This window comes from Acinonyx jubatus, chromosome D1 (assembly GCF_027475565.1).
Source record: "Acinonyx jubatus isolate Ajub_Pintada_27869175 chromosome D1, VMU_Ajub_asm_v1.0, whole genome shotgun sequence".
Lineage (NCBI taxonomy): Eukaryota > Metazoa > Chordata > Mammalia > Carnivora > Felidae > Acinonyx > Acinonyx jubatus.
Genome location: NC_069390.1, coordinates 5,237,711 through 5,257,925, shown reverse-complemented (window position 1 = coordinate 5,257,925; position 20,215 = coordinate 5,237,711). Strand labels below are relative to the sequence as shown.

General features: G+C 59.2%; 3 protein-coding genes across 3 annotated transcripts; 1 reads left to right on the top strand and 2 right to left on the bottom strand.

Annotated features, from left to right (window-relative positions):
- Nucleotides 1–327: 327 nt before the first annotated feature.
- Nucleotides 328–5,558, bottom strand: CORO1B (coronin 1B). Its single transcript, XM_027045404.2, has 11 exons — nucleotides 5,506–5,558; nucleotides 4,498–4,700; nucleotides 4,118–4,240; nucleotides 3,883–4,012; nucleotides 3,520–3,701; nucleotides 3,312–3,431; nucleotides 2,542–2,643; nucleotides 2,314–2,459; nucleotides 2,012–2,069; nucleotides 986–1,264; nucleotides 328–804 (listed from the first exon to the last, which is right to left on the bottom strand). The coding sequence occupies exons 2-11, from the start codon at nucleotides 4,696–4,698 to the stop codon at nucleotides 679–681; spliced, it is 1,467 nt and encodes a 488-aa protein (XP_026901205.1). The 5' UTR covers nucleotides 4,699–4,700; nucleotides 5,506–5,558; the 3' UTR covers nucleotides 328–678.
- A 3,169-nt stretch (nucleotides 5,559–8,727) lies between these two features.
- GPR152 (G protein-coupled receptor 152) lies at nucleotides 8,728–11,278 on the bottom strand. The gene has a single exon (XM_027045394.2). It carries the CDS (start codon nucleotides 11,221–11,223, stop codon nucleotides 9,616–9,618), a length of 1,608 nt encoding a protein of 535 aa, XP_026901195.1. The 5' UTR covers nucleotides 11,224–11,278; the 3' UTR covers nucleotides 8,728–9,615.
- A 2,237-nt stretch (nucleotides 11,279–13,515) lies between these two features.
- On the top strand, nucleotides 13,516–16,313 carry CABP4 (calcium binding protein 4). Its single transcript, XM_015067865.3, has 5 exons — nucleotides 13,516–14,176; nucleotides 14,548–14,578; nucleotides 14,662–14,805; nucleotides 15,625–15,734; nucleotides 16,092–16,313. Exons 1-5 carry the CDS (start codon nucleotides 13,814–13,816, stop codon nucleotides 16,311–16,313), a joined length of 870 nt encoding a protein of 289 aa, XP_014923351.3. The 5' UTR covers nucleotides 13,516–13,813.
- The last annotated feature ends 3,902 nt before the right edge of the window (nucleotides 16,314–20,215 follow it).

The following is a 20,215-nucleotide window of genomic DNA, read 5'->3' as shown; positions in this document are numbered from 1 at the left end:
GGTGGGGGGCCTTGGGCCTCTCGGGACCACCCTGACCCACACCAGAGCCTCCTAGGTCTCTCGCCGGGTGACGCTTGGGCTCTGGGGCCTATGACCAGGCCTCCAAAAGGAGGAATGGCACCAGCTCAAAGCAGGACGCCGTCCCGGGTGTCCACAGGTCTGCGACCTCAGTTTCTCTACTCGGCAGAATTCAGGGAAGCGCTGGCTGTGGGGGATGCTCATGGCCCCCAGACCTCCCTCAGATCTGGGATCCCCGTGGGCCTCATTTGTCCCCAGCCTTCCAGACTTCCTTTCCCAGCCCCACCCTTTGCAGAATGGCAAACCTGGCTTTTAGAAAGAGAATTTTATTTGGAATGAAAATATAGAGCCTGTGCCTCCCGCTTACTCTGCGGAAGGAGCAGGGAACTGGGGGGGGTGGGGGGGGGGGAGATGGTCCCTCAGAGTATAAGCTTGCCTTGGTACAAAAACCCTCCACGGTAACAATGACAAGAGCCAGGTGGTGGCTCTAGCCTGGGCCCACAGGATGGGACAGGGTGTGGACTGCCCCCGAACCTGCCCGAGAGGCCCTGGGCAGGCGCAGGAGGCAGCCAGCTGGCGGCGGGACTTGCCAACAGAGGCTGGGTGAGAAGGGAGTGGAGGAGGAGGTGAGGGGGAGTGGCACCCCCTGGGCCTATGGTCCTAAGCGTCCCCGTTCTCTACTCGGCCAAGCTGTTCTTCCAGGCGGCCAATGCGCTCCCCCTGCTCCTTGACCAGCGCCCTCAGTGCCCGGAGCTCCTGCATCACCTCCTCCAGCTTCCCAGCCTCCTGCAGGGACAGTAGGGGTGGGGGGGATAGGCGGTCAGGTGTTGTGGAGCTGCAGCCCTCCCCAGATCTACCAGGCAGGGGCCTGAGCCCGGCAGACAGGCGGCGAATGGCTCGGGCGCACACAGCAGACCAGGGTGACACCTGGGGCTTCCCAACACCGCCCCGACTGTGAGGCACGTACCCCGGCTCCGGCGAGGCTGCCGCTGGGGGCGGTAGTGTGAGTGGCGACAGCGGATGTGGAGGCTCCTAGGCGGGCCGAGCTGGGGGCCACGGCAGGCCGGCTATCGGATAACACGTTGCGCCGGCTGACCTTCAGGTCCCGCTGTTTGCTGGGCACGTAGGCCTCCCGCAGGGAGATGAGAATGGGGTTGGCATCCTGCCCGCTCACCCACTCCTCTGCCTCCAGGGCCGCCTCAGGGCCAGCCGTGTCAGGGTACAGATCGTCCTGGAAGAGGTCCGACTGGGCAGGGGGTGGGGGAGGTCGGGATCAGTCAGGGGCCCAGTGTCAGGGTCCTCTCATCGGGACCCTGGGCAGCCACCCTCTCATCACTGCCTTGGCCTCCAGGCCTGTACCCTGCCAACCCATCCTCCGATGGCCTGGCCTCCAGCGGCCTCTCTCAAGCACAAACCTGTCATTTCACTTCCCTTTGGGACACGCCAACAACCCCCTCAGAAGCCTTCCCAACACTCCTAAGCAGGGGCCAGCTACGTGGTTTCACGGGATCCTGGGAGCCGTGTAAGTCAGCCTCCCTCACAGCTCTGCTCCCTGGGACGTGCCCGGCTTGCACAACGGCTCACTCAGTGGAGGACGAAGCTCGTCCAAGGCTCTTGGCTGGACATCTGAGGCTAGGCCACACGGGACTGATGCCCTCCTCATGGGAGTCTCCCCTACAGCCAGACTCCCGTCCGCTCTCCATTCTCACCTCTGTTCCCCCTGCCTGGCTTATGCCCACCCTAGCCATGCTGTCGGCCCTGTGTCGCCTACTACAGGGAGCCCTCCACGGCTGCCCGGCTCCTGTCCATCTCCTGTGGCTCTTCCGGAGCAGGGCCTCAGCTCAACCTGTCCCAGCCCTGCCTGTCTTGTCTGGCAAAGCCCAACATCCGGCTGGTTATGACCAGCCCACTGACCACATCCATACTCAACCGTGTCCCATTCACAGACCTCACGCCTGCCCGAGTGGGTGGGCGGGGGACCGGGTGGCCTCACCTTTCTTGGCACGGTCATGACAATGGGCTCACACTTGCGTTCGTGCAGTTTGTAGAACCTGGGAAAGGTGGGGGAGGGAGGAGCCATGGGTGGAGCCTCCCCCTCACTGGCTCCCTTGGCTCCCTGCACTCTCCACTCCCAGGCCTCGCCCCAGCCCCTCCACACTCTGACCTCTGACCCTGGCCCTGCTGTGGGCTGGTTCCTGCTCTGAGCAGCCTCCGAAGATCTGACCTTTCACCCTGGACGGCCGCCATGGCCTGGCCTCTGCCGCTGGAGCCAGCCACCTGGGAGGCCCTTCTTACCGGGCGATCTCACACTTGCTGACCTCCAAGCCCCTCTTAGGCATGCTGCCCATGCCCCTCTGGGGCTCTTTGCTGGTAAACGTGTTCAGGAAGTGGATGTAGGGGGGCTCATCTGTGATCTCAAAGTACCGGATGCTGGAGTCACCCTGTGGCGGGGGAGGGGGCAGGGGTCAGCGCTCAGGCAGGCAGCCTTCTTCCCTGCCCCCCCTCAGGCCTGCCCAGCCCCACCTTGCCGCACACGTAGACCACGCTGGTGTCCGGGTCATAGAAGGGCAGCAGGGCCCCATTGCTGGAGTCCAGCTCCTGCAGGGCCATGGGCTCCTCGAGGTTCTCCTGGCACATGGGGTGGGGGGCAGTCAGGCCAGAGTCTTTCCCCCGCCTCTCCTCACCATCCCAGCCCCCCATCAGGACTGGCCCCAAGCAGCCTCACATGCCAGCTGGCACTGCCCCCACCACACCAGACGGGTTCGCTCCCACCCTCCTGGATCCCCTCCACTCCCAGGATCTCACTTTCCTAGCCTACTGCGGGCCACTGAGCCAGTGCTGAGAAAGTCCCTACCACGTGGCAGCTGGGGGCACCAGGCAGCACCAGCTCTGTCCCAGAGGGACTTGTGGAGGTTACATACAGAAGCACGGGGCTGTGGGACAGAGCACTTCAGGGGAAGGGCTGGGAGGCCTCCTGGAGGAGGGGGCCTCTGCACGGAGTCCTGAAGGGCAGCCAGATGGGAACAGGCAAGCAAAGGAGGGAATGGCCTTTCGGTTGGCAAGAATAATGTGGCCTGAGACTTGGAGGAAGCTGGAGGCAGTCGGGGAGGCTGGAGAGCAAGGGGCAAGGACAGAAGAGGTTGGCAGGGTTCCAGGTCCCGGGAGCCTCAGGTGCTAGGCTGAGAACCTGGGAACCACAGGCCTCTCTCCGGGGTGACTCCTGCCCTCCTTGCCCAGGGTGGGGCCCAAGTCTCGATCAAGCCTGTCCCCTCAGGCTGGCCACGGCCACTCACCGGGTCCCACAGTGCCAGCTGCCGCTCGCTCATGCGGCTGAAGCCCGTGGTGAACACCTTGCCATCCGCCAGGAAGATGGCCCGCATGGGACGGGCCCCCTCGTGAGCCCTCTCCCTCTCCTGTCCGGGGGACACAGTGGTCAGTACAGCACCCCGACAGAGCCCCTGGGCCTGTCCAGTACCATCCTAGCCCTCCAGGGCCACGTACCGCCACCAGGGTGCCCCGGCGGGGGTCGATGATGCGCACGCTCTTGTCCTTGCACGCAGAGCAGAAGAGGCTGCCGTTGTGGTTCCAGCTGACGTTGTAGATGAGGTCGGGGTGCAGGCCGTCCAGGCGGTACAGTTCCTCCGCCGTGCCCACGTTCCAGATGAGCACCACGTTGTCACAGCCTGCCGGGCAGGGGGCCATCAGCCCACCAGGCTGGCTTGGACCACCCTCCTGGGACCAGACCCGGCCTCTTGACCTCTGCGGTCAAGCTTTACCACCTGTCACATGGGCCCGGGCGAGGGTTTGGGGCTCCGGAACCGTGCGTAGAGAGGGGCGGGGGGGGGGGGGGTGGGCGGCGCAGACCTGCACTGAGTAGCACGTTGCGGGCGGTCGGGTGCCAGGTGACAATGCCCACTCGCTTGGTGTGCCCCTCCAGCACCACTACCGGCTCCGTCAGTGGGGAGGCCAGCCCGTTCTCCGGGATCTGCCACACCTGTGGGAGGGGTGGGGATGCCAGTGGAGGCCTCTGCTCGGCCCCGCTGCCCGCAGCCTCGAACCACACCTGTGACCCGGGCCCAACCACAGCCCCGTGGCTCACCATGACTGTACAGTCCTCTGAGCCGCTGGCGATGACTTCGTCATTGTGGGGACACCAGTCGATGTCCAGGACGGGTCCCGTGTGTCCACACACCGTCGGGTAGGCCTTGTCGATGCGGCCCGTCTGCGGGCATGAGAGGGGCAGTCAAGGGTGAGCAGGAAATGTTTGTTGCCTCTGCCTCTGCCTCTGGCCCTGACTCTGCCTCGGTGGCAATAAAAAACTTTCTCCATCTGTGCTAATACCACCTGGGCAATAAATGTAGATTATGACACCTGTCCAACAGTGTGGGGATGGGCGAGATACGGAATGTGAAGTGAGCAGATAGGCCTGGCAGGTGTGGCCGAGTCTCCAGTCCTTCCCCCAGCCCTGATGGGGCCCACCTTGCTTAGGGGAAGCACCAGGAAGGCACCCCCACCGCTGGCCTCCACGATCACCGCCAGGAACTTGGGGTTGACTGCGCAGAAGGTGCTGTCCCAGGTGACACGGGACACTCGAATATCTTCGTAGCACTGGTCATTCTTGACCGGCTGTCCGAACACATGCCGGAATTTGCTCTGCCGGACCACTTTGCGGAAGGACATGTCTGCAGGGCGGAGAGGCCTGGATCAGCCCTCACCCACCCCAACAACCCCCATCCCTCCCAGGGGCTGCATGAAGGGAGGTGGGGAGGATGCAACCAGGGGCCTGGTCATTGTAACCCTCTTGGCTTTCAGTTACTCCAGTTACAGAATGGGGTCACAGGGACAGACCCTGGCTGCCACCCCTCTAAGGTGACATCTGGGGAGGGGGGTAAATGCACTGACCCAAGACCCACACTGCTGAGTGGGAGGGGCTTTGCGGAGACCCTACCCAGGCCCCTCCCTGACTCTGGTATGTGTGGGGGAAGTGGGAGGTGCCAAAGCAGGGCAAGCTCCTCGGAGGGTCCTAGTCAGTTGCAAGCAGGCTCCTTCCTGCCCAGGATTTGGAAGTTGGCTGATGGGCTGGACAGCCACAAGAGGCAGGAAAGGACTCCTCTGTGGAGCCGCACTCGGCCCCAGTTCCGAGCCCCAGGGAATGTGCAGTGCCTGCAGGAATGTGCAGGGAGCTGCCGGGAGCCCCAGGCCGGCCCAGGGGGCCTGGCAGGACTGGGCGGGGGGGGGGGGGGAGGGGGGTGGTCAGGACGCCGCTCCCGGCCGGAGAGCATCCCAGGGCGCCTTCGGAGCGGGGTCCAAGGTGAACCAAGAGGGGACAGGCTGGGTGGCCACAGGGAGTGGGGACAGAGGGTGGGGCGCCGCGGAGGGGAAGGGCTCCTCGGACTCGCGACCCCCACCCCAGCCTCCTGCGGCCCCGCCCCGGCAGCCCAGCCGGGTCCCCCGCCCGCGACCCCAGTCCCGGCCCGCCGCGCTCACCGGGGACGCCGGGGACTGCGGCACCGGCCTCGGGCGGCTCCGGATCCCGGCCTCTGGGAAGCAGGAAGCGGGAATCAGGAAGTGACAGAGGAGCCGGGGGCAGGGGGCGGGGGGGCGGGGCGGGGGCTCGCGGGGGCGGGGTCGAGGTCACGCGCGGAGGGGCGGGGCGGGAGACTGCGAGCCGCCCCAGGAGGCCAGGAGCACGGGGGCCACGGGGGCGCAGGGGCGGGGCCTGGGCGAGCCCTGCCCCTCAGGCACCCGGGCCCCTCTAGGGCAAAGGAGCAGGGGTGGGGCCAGAGGGGCTGCAGGTGCGAGGCGCTTCCCGCCCGCAGACCGCTGACCCTTCGCCATCCTCTCCTCTGGCGGAGCCCTCGGGAGTACGGGCATTGGGTGCAGCCCGCCGTCCCAGTCCCCATCCCCATCCCGGTGCATTCTTCCGGGTCCCCCAGCCCACCCCCCCCACCCACTCCAAAAATACAGTATCTAGTCTGACAGCCCGTATGTTCACGTGCCTCTTTTTAAGGGTTACAAAAGTACACGCTCTTGATGAACAGTGTAAATGCACCAGCGGTGCGGTGTTTTAAGGGGTGAGCGGAAGGCCCCAGCCAACCCCTTCTTTCTCCTGAGCACCCCCGGGGTCTGCCGGGCCTCCTTATTAAAAATAGAAATGGGGACATGCCCTCTGCCAGATCGCTCACACCTTCCTTTCTCTTCCCGACCATCTCCCACGGAGGCCTAGTGGTCTGTCTGCAGATGTCTCCCTCCTAGCTAGCTCCTGTGACGGGGCCCAGACTGGCCTCCCTAAATCTACCCTAGCTCTGTCCGTGTCCCACCCTGGGGGGACTTAGGTGTCTCTGTAGGTCGGACAGGCAGATCTGCCCCCTCTGCCTGGGGCTGGTGTCCCCAGGGCACCGGCCGCCTCCCTCAGTCCTTCCTTGAGACCCTGATCATCACCCCTTGGTCACCTTTTTCTTTTTTCCCAGAAAAAGGGGAGGTAGGTGGGAAGAGGAGGGAAGAGCAAAGCTAGAAGGGGGCTTATCTGGGGCTGCAGGAGGCCCCACTGTGTGTCTGACACAGGCTGGGGCTCGTACCCTACTCACTGCTTTCCTCCCCTGATGAGGAAACAACTCAGAGAGAGGGGTGCCTGCCCCAGGTCACCCCGCCGAGATTTAGTTCCCATCTGTTTGGCTCCAAAGTCCTTGCTTTTCCCTTTGTTCCATAAACCGTGGGGCAGGCAGACCCTTCCAAAAAAGGACAGGAATGAGGGTGCTTTGGAAGAGGGAGTGTCACATTAGCCTCTCTCTCCGTTGCGCCCTCCAGGCAACAGCCAGAGGTCTGTCTAAAGCCCAGATAAGACACCCCCTACCCTAAGCCCTCCCTTCCCTCCTCCTTGTCACACTTGAAATAACATGCGCCGTCATTGCATACCCCTCCCCCGTTTGTTACCTTCCTCTGCCCTGTCCCTGCATGTGGCCCAGTGACACTGATCCTCTTGTCCCCGAAACAAACCACCTTCCTTCCCACTGCGGGGCCTGGGTACATCCTGTTCACTCCATCTGGAAACGCTTCCCTCAGATTGTGAAAAGGCTCCAACCCTCACTTCCTCCAGGGCTCTGCCCAAATGTTGCCTTCTCAAAGGGCCCTCCCCAACCAACCCCTCACTGGTCACTCACTCTCTGGCCCTGACTTGTTCCCCCCATATCCTTCTGAATCACGATCTGACGTCGTCTTGTGTAACCATTGTGTATTTGCTTTTTGTCTGCCTCGCCCCGCTAGAATGTCAGCAAGTGGAGGGTAGTACCCGGTCTTTGGTCTTGTTCCCCACCATGTCGAAGCACCTAGAATGAGACCTAGCGCTCAGCATGCATTCAATTCGTGTACGTTGAGTGAAAGAATGAACAGCAGTCCTGAATGTAGGATCGACGGTGTTCGTATTCACAGCTCTCAGAATGAGTCTCTCCACGAGGGGTACCTCTCACCTGGAGAAGGCGTGAGTCTCCCAGAAGGCAACAGGAGTCCAGCCCCATGGGGTGTGTTAGGGGTGAGGTAGATGGACTGAAGAATGTCAGGGATGAGCCCTCCTTTCAACCTCTGTGGCCTCGGGTGTGCATGTTTCCTCCAAAACAAAACTCTGTGGGTCACCAGGAGAACTCCTCTTTATCCCACAAAGCCCTTCATGGCACTGCCCTCTCTCCTGGGTCGAGATTACCCATTATGGGTGAGATTCCCCCTCAGGGACCTTGGAGATGGGGCTGCCCCACTCTCCGAAATGCTGGGTTTGGAGTGGGGACCAGAGTTGATGGCAGGTGGCTGGCGCTGGGGTTTGAGTGCCTGATCTGCTTTGGGACCGCCGTCTGGGAGAAAGGGGAGGGACACTGCAAGACCAGTCCCTGCCTCCAGGGAGGGTGCACCCAATGGGGTGGGCCAGGGTGAAAGCATTTCTTGCAGAGGGGGAGGCAGTACGGTGGAGCAGACAAAGCCTAGCGGGCAGGATGCTCCCACGTGGGCTCTGGCCCGTGGGTCAGTCCTGCTCCCAGGCCTGGCCCGGGAACCATGGTTATCACCCCCATTTTACAGATGCGGAAACTGAGTCCCAAAGAAGCCAAGAGCCTTCCTGAAGATCACACAGCTGGTGAGCGGTGGAGCTGGGATTCAAAAGACCGCCGAGGGACACCAGCGGCCATGCCCCTAACCCCACCCATGTGTCTCCAGAATGGAAGGCTGGCTGGAGAGTCACCTAGCAAGTGCTCGATAAACATTTGCTGAAGTACCGAATTCAACAAATGTGTGCCTGTGCAGAAATTGCTGAACGGCGTCCGTAGTTCGGCCTCGGTGTCCACAGTTCCACCACCAGGACACGCCCTCATTGTGCCCTTGGCGTTGCCCCCGCCACAAACACAGCCCCCGCCACCATTCGGCATCCCTGGGCTCAGTTCATGATAGCAGCAGCCCTTGCAAGGGGAACATGACCACCCCGTTGTACAGAGGAGGAAATCGAGGCGAAGCAGCAGCCAGAACCCAGATCTGCCCGCACCTCTCCGGGCCGCCCGCACAGCCTGCTGCCTTTTTAAGATGGAAGCACCCTGGAAGCATAGCACCTAAGTGTCTGCCTTGGGGCGGCTCTCAGCTGCTACAGGTCACAACACTGAGCTACTGGGAAACGACTGGGGGAGGGGGATAAAGGGGAAGAGGCTCACGATTTTGGAACACGGCGGGGGGGGGGACAGGTGGACACTAGTTGAACCCTTCAGTGGAGCAGACGCTCTCTCAGGCCCCCTGGGCATCCGTGGCCCAGAACTGTCATGGGCACAGCCGATCTGCCCCAAAGCTCACAAGACCCCAGATGCCCAGGCCAAGGTGGCGCCTCCTCTCCTCCATCTCCAGCCCCTGCAGGGACTTCCCTGGATGCCGGCGAATGGAGAACATTCGTTCACTGAGCCCCTGCTGTGTGCCAGGCTCCTGCCGTCACCGGAGCCCGATTTGAATCCAGGCTCGGTGGCTCTCATCGCCTCCGCTCCCGCTGCCTTGCTGAGGGAGGTCCTGCGCCAGGCTCGCTGCCTGTGGGGGGCAGGGGGCTGGTGGACAGGGCTCGGCCAGCCTGCGTGGGCTCCCAGGACCCCAGGTTCCTTCTGGCTCTTAAATGCCTCCTTTTCTGCAGAGATTTCTTCCTTCATCCTCCTCACGCCCGAGTTAGAGGGTGAGACAGGGAGGAGAGGGTGGAGGAAGGATTCCGGGGAGATCGGCACAAGCTCAGGGAAGTCACCCCTGCTGTCTTTCTCCCGCAGGACTGAGGCTTGGGGGGGAGGTGGGCAGTGCGGTCCAGGGGTGCTGGAGGACAGAGCCCAGCAGCACCCTGTCGGCTGTGACTGTTGGGCTACTGGGGGGGGGGGGGCAAGCATGGAGAAACTGAGGGGGGCCTGGGTAGGGCCGAGACGATCACGACAAACTGCCTGGGACTTTTGGTGCTTCATTTTCACTTCCCCCAAGTTCTCCTGCCAGCCCCAAGGGACTTGAGGGGGGTTTCTTTGATGACTTCCTCCATGGCTCCCCTCGTCTCTGACTGGCTCTGGCTCTTCCACTGCCTTGATGGGCCCGAGCTTTCCCAGACCCTCAGGTGGGGCCTGCTCCAGGGGCTTCCTCTGGGGGGACGCTGCTGGGACTTTCTCCCTCAGAGTCAGCAGGCACCGCTGGGTTCTCAGGGGCTTCCGGGGTGGGATCCGCGGATGGGGCAGAAGACGCTTCATCACAGGGGCTGAGAGCTGGGCCGGAGGCAGGTCCGGGGGTCTCGGGGCTCACTTGTGGCTGGGCCACAAAGTCCAAATGGGGCTGGGACTCAAGGTTCACCTGTGGCCGAACTGAGGCGTTCAGCTGAGGCTGCATCACAAAATCCGCCTGTGGCTGGGCCACTGAATCCGACCGTGGCTGTGCTGTGGGCTCTGCCTGTGGCTGGGCCACTGAATCCGACCGTGGCTGTGCCGCGGGGTTCCCCCGAGGCTGGGACACAGCGTCCGACCGTGGCTGTGCTACGGGGTTCACCTGGGGCTGGGCCCCAGCCACTGGCCCGGGAAGAGTCTGACTCCCAGAGTCCACTTGGGTCTGTGGCTCCGCTGGCGTGAAGCTTCCAGGCCGTTCTTCACAGAGAGCTGCCGCGAAGGAGGAGAGGACGGCGCGCAGCAGGGCCCGGAGGTCGGCGCTGGCCAGGAGGCAGAGGAAGGGACTGAGGCAGCTGTTGAGCAGGGTCAGGTAGTCGGAGTAGACCAGCGCTTCCCAGAGCAGGTAGCCGGGGTAGACGTCCCACAGGAAGGCCAGGTACAGCAGCTGCGCCAGGTGGTAGGGCAGCCGCAAGACCACGTAGGCTGACAGAATGGCCTTGGCCACACGGGCGAAGCCCCGGCAGGCCGTGGGCCTTGGCCGGCGGCGGCAGCAGGTCCGGGAGGCAGCAGCCTGCGTGAGCACGTGGCAGACGAGAAGCAGGAGGAAAGGCAGGAACCCCCCCAGGATCTCGAGCATCCTCAGCGGCAGCTCCTCGCCGTCCCAGAAGTCCAGGCAGATGACCAGGTCGTACCACCAGACGGCGGCCTTGGGGAAGACCAGCCAGGGCACGCTGAAGAGCGTGGCCAGCACCCAGACCCCGGCGCAGACCCAGAGGGGCAGGCGGGCCGGGCGGCGCCCAGGGTACCAGTGCGGGCACAGGGCCAGCAGGCAGCGGTCCACGCTGAGGGCCGCCAGCAGGAAGAGGCCGGAGGAGTAGGACACACCCCACAGGAAGTAGTAGAAGCGGCAGGCGGCCGTCCCCAGCGGCCAGTGGCCTCCGTGCTGGATCTCCAGGATCTGGAAGGCCGCTGCCGCCAGGAACAGAAAATCAGAGAGGGCCAGGCTGAGCAGCAGCAGGGCGAGCCGCGTGCCCGCTCCCTGCCGGGCCTGTGAGCCGGCCAGCCATGCCATGAGCCCATTGGCTGGCAGCCCCAGAAGCAGAAGGGCCACCAGGAAGACCGTGTCCCAGCCACCCTGGGGGTAGTCGTCTTCATCGTCCGGCTCCGTGCGGGGCCCGTGGCCAGCGGCACCCAGGTTGGCTTCCATAGCAGTGTCCATCCGAGGTCCCCAGTGTGCTGTTGGCCACGGAGCGGGTGCCTGATGAACCAATGAAATCATGAGGGACTGAGTATGAGAGAGGGTGCTGTGTACCTCCAGGCAAGTCACTGTCCCTCTCTGAGCCATCGTCCTCACCTTCGGGGCAGTTAGCCTCTGCCAGGGACTTTACACAGATTACCTCCCGTAGTCCTCAGACACTCCATTTTACAGGTGAGGAGAGGAAGGTTCAGAGGATAAGTGACTTGCCCAAGGTCAGAGACAGGACGAGAGGCGCCAGGACTGAGACTCAGACCTAAGCCTTCTGCCACGCGGAATCCCAGTGTGCCCAAGTAGACTGGACCGAGGCTTTTAAACAGATATATACATGTATATACATATATATTTTACATTTTTTCTTTTTTCCTTATTTAGTTTTAATTTTTTAAATGCTTTTCTATAAAGATGTCATATCCACATCCTTTAAAAACAATTTTTTTAATGTTTATTTATTTTTGAGAGAGGGAGAGAGAGACAGAGCATGAGTGGGGGAGGGACAGAGAGAGAAGGAGACACAGAATCTAAAGCAGGCTCCAAGCTCTGAGCTGTCACGGGGCTAGAACTCATGAACCGCGAGATCATGACCTGAGCCGAAGTCGGTCACTTAACCAAGTGAACCACCCAGGTGCCCCTTAAATTTTTTTTTAACGTTCATTTATTTTTGAGAGACACACACACACAGAGAAACAGAGTGTGAGTGGAGGAGGGGCAGAGAGAGAGAGGGAGACACAGAATCCGAAGCAGACTCCAGGCTCTGAGCTGTCCGCACAGAGCCCGACGTGGGACTCGAACTCATAAGCTACGAGATCGTGACCCAAGCTGAAGTTGGACGCTTAACCGACTGAGCTACTCAGGTGCCCCAGTTTTTTCTCTTAAAAAAAAATGTTTATTTTTGAGAGAGAGAGAGGGAGAGAGAGAGAGAGAGAGAGAGAGCGAGCAGGGGAGGGGCAGAGGATCCAAAGCAGGCTCTCTGCTCATAGCAGACAGCCCGACGCGGGGCTTGAACTCACAAACCGCGAGATCATGACTTGAACTGAATTCAGGCACTTAACTGACTGAGCCACCCACGTGCCCCTCAAACATATTTTTAAAGCTGGTGAATCTTCAAATAAAATATTACAGTGGAGCCCCGGGGATGCTCTAGGGAAGACAATTTGAAAACCACTCGGTTGGATCATCGGATCATCGGATCATCGCGAGCCCCTTTCCTTCTGGTATCCTGGAGTTCAAGTGTTTAAGATTCCAAGAAGGGGAGGCTCAGAGTCCCGTGGGCCTGTAGGAGGCCAAGGGTGGGCAGGAGCCTGGGCCAGAGGAGGCCCTTCCCCACAGCAAGTGCAGCTCATGAACTCAGGGTGAGGTCTGCAACTCAGGGCCCGGCAGCCTGGGGCCAGAAGGGCCGTCCTGGAAGCAGCTGGAGCCCCTTCATCATCCTCGACCCCCACCTATGGCCCCGTCCTCATTCTCACAGCTCAGGCAGAAGGTGGCCCCTGAGGCCACCATCAGAAGGAGAAGGGGGCTCAGCAGTGTGATGATAGGGACCTGCTACCCCTCCCCCCCCCCCCCCACTCCGCCCGCCTTCCCTCACTGGCCCAGGAGGTTTCCCTTGGAACACGGAGAACGTCCTCACGGCAGCGCTGAGCCAGGGGAGGAAGTAGGTGCCCCAGAAAGGCTGGATCCTGCCCGTGGCCCATGGCTCCAGCCCCTTGGCCTTCAGCCCCGTGGCTTCCTCTCCCCTAGTGCTCAGGCAGACCCCACTCTGCAAGCTCCAGCCTCTACTGGATCAGAGCCCTGGGCTCCCCCGAGCCCCAGCAGGTGAGGCCTGGCTTACCTGTGAGGTGCAGGCCGCTGGCCGGAAGGAGCAGGGGCGTGCCTGCCTGCCCAGTGGTCCAGCCATCTGCCGGGCCCCACGCCGGGGCCTGGGACCTGGCGCCTGGCGGCGCTAAGGCGGCCGACGTGAAACCCAAGCTGAGGAGACATCAAACATTCATGGGCATGGGGCTGCTCCCTGGGAAACCCTAACCCCGGCTCAGCAGGGCCGAGTGACCAGCCAGGCCACCCCATCCCTGACAGAGCCACGTGGTTAAAACCTCCTCGCCCTGGGCCCCTCTGCCTCAGGGCAGGCTCTGGGTCCCCCCGGAGGCCACCTCCTCTGAAATCACCCCCATGTCCCTCAGTCTCTGTGATCTGGCCTTGCTTCCTCAATTTCGCAGACCCTCTGCCGCAGCCACGACGTCCCCGTGAGGGGCAACTCTAATATCCTTTCCCATGCTCTTTCTCCTGAGATGACTTCCCTCGTCCTTGCTTAGCTGAGTCCTGCTCGTGTCACACAACCCGGCTGCGTCCTTGACTCCAGCAATATTGCCCCCATTTTATAGATCGGGGAGGTGAAATGGTTGGGTGTCCCAGCTCCTGAGGCCACTTAGGAGCCGGAGTCCGAAGCTCACCGTGTCCCGGCACCCTTGTCGCTGAGGGCAGTTCTCTTGACCCATCTGTCTGTGCCCTCAGGCAGAGGGCCGGGATTAGGGCCCGGAGCTGCCTGCCTCACTTACCCTAATCCCCCTCAAGGCTGGATCCCAGGCAATCAGCTCTCAGGGTAGGGGTGCGTAAGCAGCTTTATGGTCCCTGAGAACCAAAGGTGCTCCCTGGTGCTGCATCTCAGAGTTCTGTCGCCCCTCTCCACATGGCCACAGAACAGGCGAAGGGGCAGCGTGGCCCAGACCCCCAGAAGCCTCCTGTGGAGGCTGTGGCTTCCGGGAGCGGAGCTGAGGGCCTGCCCTTGACCAGGAGGTGGAGCAAGAAGGACAGGGGACTCCGAGGGTCCCGGAAGGGTGCTGGTGGCTCCGCGGAGCAGACCCCCATCCCTGGCCCCGAGGCCCCAGGGAGCAGCAAGAGCCTCTCTGGGAAGGGAGAAGGGCAGGAGGGGACAGGCCCTGCAGCCCCCAGGCCAGCCGGTCGTCGCCAGTCTCACCGACACCGCTCTGGCACCCAGCCCGATGCTGCCCAGAAGACATACGGGCCCCTGCTCAACCGCATCTTCGGGAAGGTCAGGTGGGGCCCGGGCTGGGGAGGAGGGGGACACACTTGTGCCCTTGGACTCCGCCCACCCTGCCCCTAGTACTCAGGCCTCTTAGCGCCTCTGCTCCAGACCCGGGAGCCTGAGCTGTAGAGGCAGGGTTTGGGGAAGGGTTGGTCTTGGGCCTGGCCGGTTTGGGCTAGTCTTCAAACCCCGGATTCTGGGAGAGCTCTGGGCCCCAGGAGCCGGAAGTGGGGGGGAGGTCATCTTTTCTCTGGGGGTCGTGGGACTTCAGCTGCCTTCTCCTGCCCTTGTGAGACTGGCCCTACCCAGGCCATCGTGGGCTAGGGCTGGAGGAGGCAGGATGGCCCCCAGGGACATGCTGGACTGTGCCTCTGCAGGACCGCGAGCTGGGCCCCGAGGAGCTGGATGGTGAGTGGCCCTTGCTGGCGGCAGTGGTGGGTGGGAGGTGTCCCTGAGCCGGGCTGCCCGGGCCTGACCTCCCTCCCCTGCAGAGCTTCAGGCCGCCTTTGAAGAGTTTGACACTGACCGTGACGGCTACATCGGCTACCGGGAGCTGGGCACCTGCATGCGGACGCTGGGCTACATGCCCACTGAGATGGAACTCATCGAGGTCTCCCAGCACGTCAAGATGCGAAGTCAGTGGCTGACCCCCACCGGCCCGGGGCGGGGCGAGGCGGCAGCCATCTGGCTCTCTGTCTCTCTGACCCTCCTGAGGCTCCTGAAAAGAGCCTCCTGAGGTTCAGTGAGACCGACTGTGACAGAACCCTGGCCGCTCCAGGCGATTAAATGTCGGATGGGCGTGCGCTTGTGTGATTATCATTAGCTAAATTGTCAAATATCAGATTCCCTTCATTCCAGGACACCTGCATGTGCTCTGTGGTTTGCAAAATGGGATGTGGCTTACACTTGATGTGAACATTTAGCGCAATGCTTTTCTTTTCCCCAAAGCTGTTATTTGACCACTGGTGCTTTTCGTAATCGATGGCGTCTTAGAACGGCGGGACTACGTGGGCATACTCCTTAAGAGGCATTTATGGCTGCCCACGGGGTCCCAGCATGTCAGAGCCACCAACTGCACACCCCTGGAAGCACCTAAGAGTGGGTTCTCTCACCCTTGCCCCGGGATGAGGAAGGAGGTTTAGTAAGTCGCCCAAGGCCGTCGGCACCCAAGGTCACCCATGCCCCATCGACAGCACAGCCAGGGTTTAACTTTAGGGCTGCCTGGTTCCAAACCTTGGCCTCTTTCCCCTTTGACACAGGTGCTTCACTGAGAGCACTCAGGCACCTGGCCCTGTCATCTCTGTGGAGAACGGGGCTCTGACCTCCTACCCCCGTCCCCGAGGGCATGGATGCTGGGTGCTCCTTCCTGGATGTAGAGCTGGGGAGAGGTGGGCGCCTGTGAAGTCCTTTCTCGGGGCCCCAGCCTTCTCCATTGTGACACTCTGCCTCCGCAGTGGGTGGCCGTGTGGACTTCGAGGAGTTTGTGGAATTGATGGGCCCAAAGCTGAGGGAGGAGACAGCACACATGTTGGGGGTGCGGGAGCTGCGCATCGCCTTCCGAGAGGTGTGGAGCGTGGTCGAGTCGGGCGCTGGGTGGGCAGCTGGGCGGCAGACCTACTGGCCTCCCATCTGGGCCAGAGAGACGGTGGGGGGGGGGGGGGCCCAGCCTCTGGAGGCCCAGAGCCCTGCAGATGGTGGGACTGGGCCAGGGAGGATTGGAGAGGGGCCATCTCGTTCTCAGCTGGAGGATCCACCCAAGGAGACTTCCTGGAGGAGGGGCCTATTGTCTCAGCCTGGGAGGAGGAGGAGGGTTTCGGTGGGCGAAGGTGGGGACATCCAGGCACAGGATGTGGCAAGGAGGAAACGGGTCTGGGCAGAGCCAGCTTTGGGTGGGAGGGACTGAGCCCTGCTGGGATCCTAGTTTGACAGGGACAGAGATGGACGAATTACAGTGGCAGAGCTGCGGCAGGCAGCACCTGCTCTGCTGGGGGAGCCGCTGGTGGGTCCTGAGCTGGACGAGATGCTCCGAGAAGTGGACCTCAACGGGGATGGCACCGTAGACTTTGACGGTGAGTCTCCTTCCCAGACGACCCCCCACCCCTCCAGCTCCCAGGATGATCCCAGCGCGTCCTGGGATCCCTGACCAGGACTGGCCCAAGCCCTGCCCTTCTCTCCTCCAGAGTTTGTGATGATGCTTTTCACCCACTGAAGTTCTAGAAGGGAGAATGCGTTACCCCGCTGGCCCCAGGCCAGCAGGGTTCATGCCGTACGCCCTCCCCCTGAGGCCTCAGAATGGAAGACCACCCAGCAGCCCTCAGGCTTCTTCGGTCCTTGACAACACCTGGCTGGAGAGCCTGCTCGATGTCACCCACCCCCCTTCATTCTCACCTTCCTCCCACCTGAGCTGCCTGGAGGGAACCTGCACTCCGCCGTCCATCATTCTCCAGGGTGAGCAAGATTTGGATCTCTCCACACCCTCGGTGGGTAGCAAGCTCCCCGGCACCGCAGTATCAAAGACAGGGGCGGGGCGTGGAGTTGGCGGGATTCTGGAAACATGGTGAATTGAGAGCGTGGCTGGATGCCTCCCACTCCCCGTGTAAAAATGTTAAAAAGACAAAAACTGAACTTGAAAGAAAGCCAGGGATGACCCCAGTACTAAAGACAAAGCAAGAACTCAGAGCCGGGTGGCGGGAGAGAGGGGACAGCATGGGGGCTTCAGACGTGGAGAGAGGTTCGGAAGCCTGGGCTCTGACACCCATGGATGACAGAAGACCTGTAAGAGGCTGGGGAACAGGACAGGAGCCTGAGCACCTTCCCGGGTCTCAGAGGGCTACCCTGTTCTTGAAAAGGGGACCAAAAGATACCTCCATCTATCTACCAGCGTGAGGAAGTAGCAAGGGTACGGACGTCTAGGGCCTTGAGTGGACAAAGCTACCCTAAGGAACCTGGGACTCAGGCTGGCACATTAGGCAGGAGTGTGGTCTATCTCCACGGTATGGGAAGCTGAAGAAATAGGGAGAAGCTACCGGAAGAGCACTCTTCAACCCAGAGCACATGGGACTTAACAAACAACAGCCCTGTCACTTCTGAAGATGAACTCATGACAAAGAATTACAGATCACATGGGAAAACAAGTCCCCGTGAGGGAGACGAGGCAGATGCAACAAACAGGAAAATCAGCACCCCCAAGTGTAAGTAACAGAAAAATCCGAAAGAGGCCACAAAGTCAATGCAAACAGAAATGATATAAAAGAAGGGAGAGAGGCCAATAGGTAGTAACAGAATGGTATGAAACAGAATAGGAAGATTAATAAGAATAAAAGAATTTCTGAAAATAAAGGAGATAGCCATTGGAATAAAAAAAAAAAAAAACAATGGGTTGGTTAAACAGCAGATTAGACACCATTTGAGAGAAGATTGGTGAACGGGAAGCTACATCTGAGGAATCACCTATAAGGTAGCCCTGAGGGATAAACAGGTGGCAAATATTAAAGAGTAGTTAAAAATCATCAGGAGTCTCAGGAGAAAATACAAAGAATGGACACGAGGCAACCCTCAAAGACGTGACGGCTGAAACCCTTCCATAAAGACTTCCACAAAGACAAATGCCCAGATGGAAGGAACACAGTGGAGCCTCAGAAGGATGAACAGAAACAAATATATATCTAGATGCATTCCAGCAGAACTCAGAACACAGAAGAAAACCTTATACACAATTCAACTGGAGACAAAAGTCAGATTACTTACCGAGGAGCAGAAATTAGGCCCTACGAAGGCTTCTTCTTCTTTTAAAAATGTTTTATTATTTATTTCTGAGAGAGAGAGAGAGAGAGAGAGAGAGAGAGGGAGAGAGAGAATGCGAATGAGGAAGAGGCAGAGAGAAAGAGGGAGACACAGAATCCGAAGCAGGCTCCAGGATCCGAGCTGTGAGCACAGAGCCAGATGCGGGGTTTGAACTCATGAACGGTGAGGTCATGACCTGAGCTGAAGTCGGTAACCGACCGAGCCACCTAGGAGCCCCTCTACAAAGACTTTTCATTGGTTACAATAAATGCCAGAAGACAGTGGAATAAATTGTTCAGCATGCAGAGGAAAACGATTGCCAGCCAAGAAGACTTTACCTCACTCAGTCGTTATTCAAGAAGGAAGGTGAAATATCAACTTTTTTCAGGAAACAGAGGCTGGTAAGAGTTTCCTACCCATGTGCTCTCATTGAAGGGAATTTCCTTCAGTAAGAAGGAAATTCAGACCAGAAGAAAGGCGAGTATGTACTAAAGTATGGTCAGGAAAGAGATCAGTAAACATATTTGTGGAGCTAAAGAGGCAGTAACGATAAAAAAAGTTAAGTTGGGGGATTTCCAAAATAAGGACGGACTAAAATAATAGACAAAATAAAACAGAAGATGGGAGGGAATACTTTAGATATGCTAAAATCTTTTTCTCATCTTTCCTAGAGGAGACTAGATGCATTGGTCAGCTTCAGACTTTGTTGACCATTTAAGAATAGCCATTAATACAGGGCGCCTGGGTGGCTCAGTCGGTCAAGCGCCTGACTTTGGCTCAGGTCGTGATCTCACGGTTCCTGAGGTGGGGCCCCACATCGGGCTCTCCGCTATCGGCGCGGAGCCTGCTTCGGACCCTCTGTCCCCCTCTTTCTGCCCCTCCCCCGCAATAAACTTCAAAACAGTGCAAATCTTCATCTTTTATTTTGAAGCCATTAATATAACAGAAATAGAGATAGAATGTTCCCTTCAATGGTCCAATCCGTAGAGGAAGAAAAGAGGGAAAGTGAATAATTCTTGATTAAACCAGAAGACTAGACAGTGGGCGGGGGGGGGAGGAAGTAAAGAAAAACCTGATGAAAACATTAAAACAAAGTAAAACAGAAGATAGGAGTAATCCCTAAACGTATCAAAATTACAACAATTCTAAGCAGATTAAGCTTTTTGGTTAAAAGAGAGTCTCAGTCCCAGAAGAAAGTTTCAATGTTCGATTGGGTTCCCTGTGACTGACGGAGACACCAAATAGCAATGCCTTAAAACTGGAGAGAAGTTTATTTCTTAGGTGAAATCCAGCCGTATGGTCTTCAGGAACCCAAGCTCCTTGCACCTGGTGCCGGGCTATGCCCAAGTTTCTATGTTTTCCAGGTGACACGATGGAGGCAGGAACAAGGAACAAAGAGGGACAAAGAGCGTGAACCACTTATACTCTATTAGGGAGGGCTCCTCACCTGGTACAGGGGGCTGCAAAGGATGCTGGGAAATGCAGTCTTTATTTGGGGTGGCCACGTGCCCAGCTAAAAACCAAAGGTTCTTCTACTGGGGGGCAGAGAGCAGCCTCTTCCCCACAGCGGAGTGTAGGATCTAAGGCACATTCGAGCAGCATAATGAGAATCAAAAGGCTGAAAGTGATGGCTTGCAACACAGATTTACTAGGAGAAAATGAACCAAAGAAAACTCATAAAAGTACAGGCATAGCAGACAGAAATGGGCTAGGAGGCAAAAAGCATTAGGGATAAAATGAGTCACAATTCACTAAAGAAGTCCAACGTTCCTCGTCTGGACACAACTATCGATGTATTTTTCAACTGAAGAAGAAGTTGCATTTAGAGTTTAGCTATTCATGATCCCCTGAGGATAGTGTTACTGTCAACCCAGTTTGGATTTCAAAAATTAACCAGCAAAAATCAAGCACTTTAAATTCTTTTTAAAAAAATTTTAAGACAGAGAGAGACAGAGCATGAGTGGGGATGGGGCGGAGAGAGAGGGAGACACAGAATCCGAAGCAGGCTCCAGGCTCTGAGCTGCGAGCACAGAGCCCGACGCGGGGCTCGAACTCACGAGCTGTGAGATCATGACCTGAGCCAAAGCAGGAGGGTCAGCCAACTGAGCCACCCAGGCACCCCTCGTGAAAACCTTAAATGTTGTGATTCAGTGTTCTGTCGACACGTTCATACGGACTAAGGGTTGGCAAACTTTTTCTGTAAAAAGCCAGATAGTGTAAAGATTTTAGGCTTTGAGGACCCTACGGTTTCTGTCACAACTG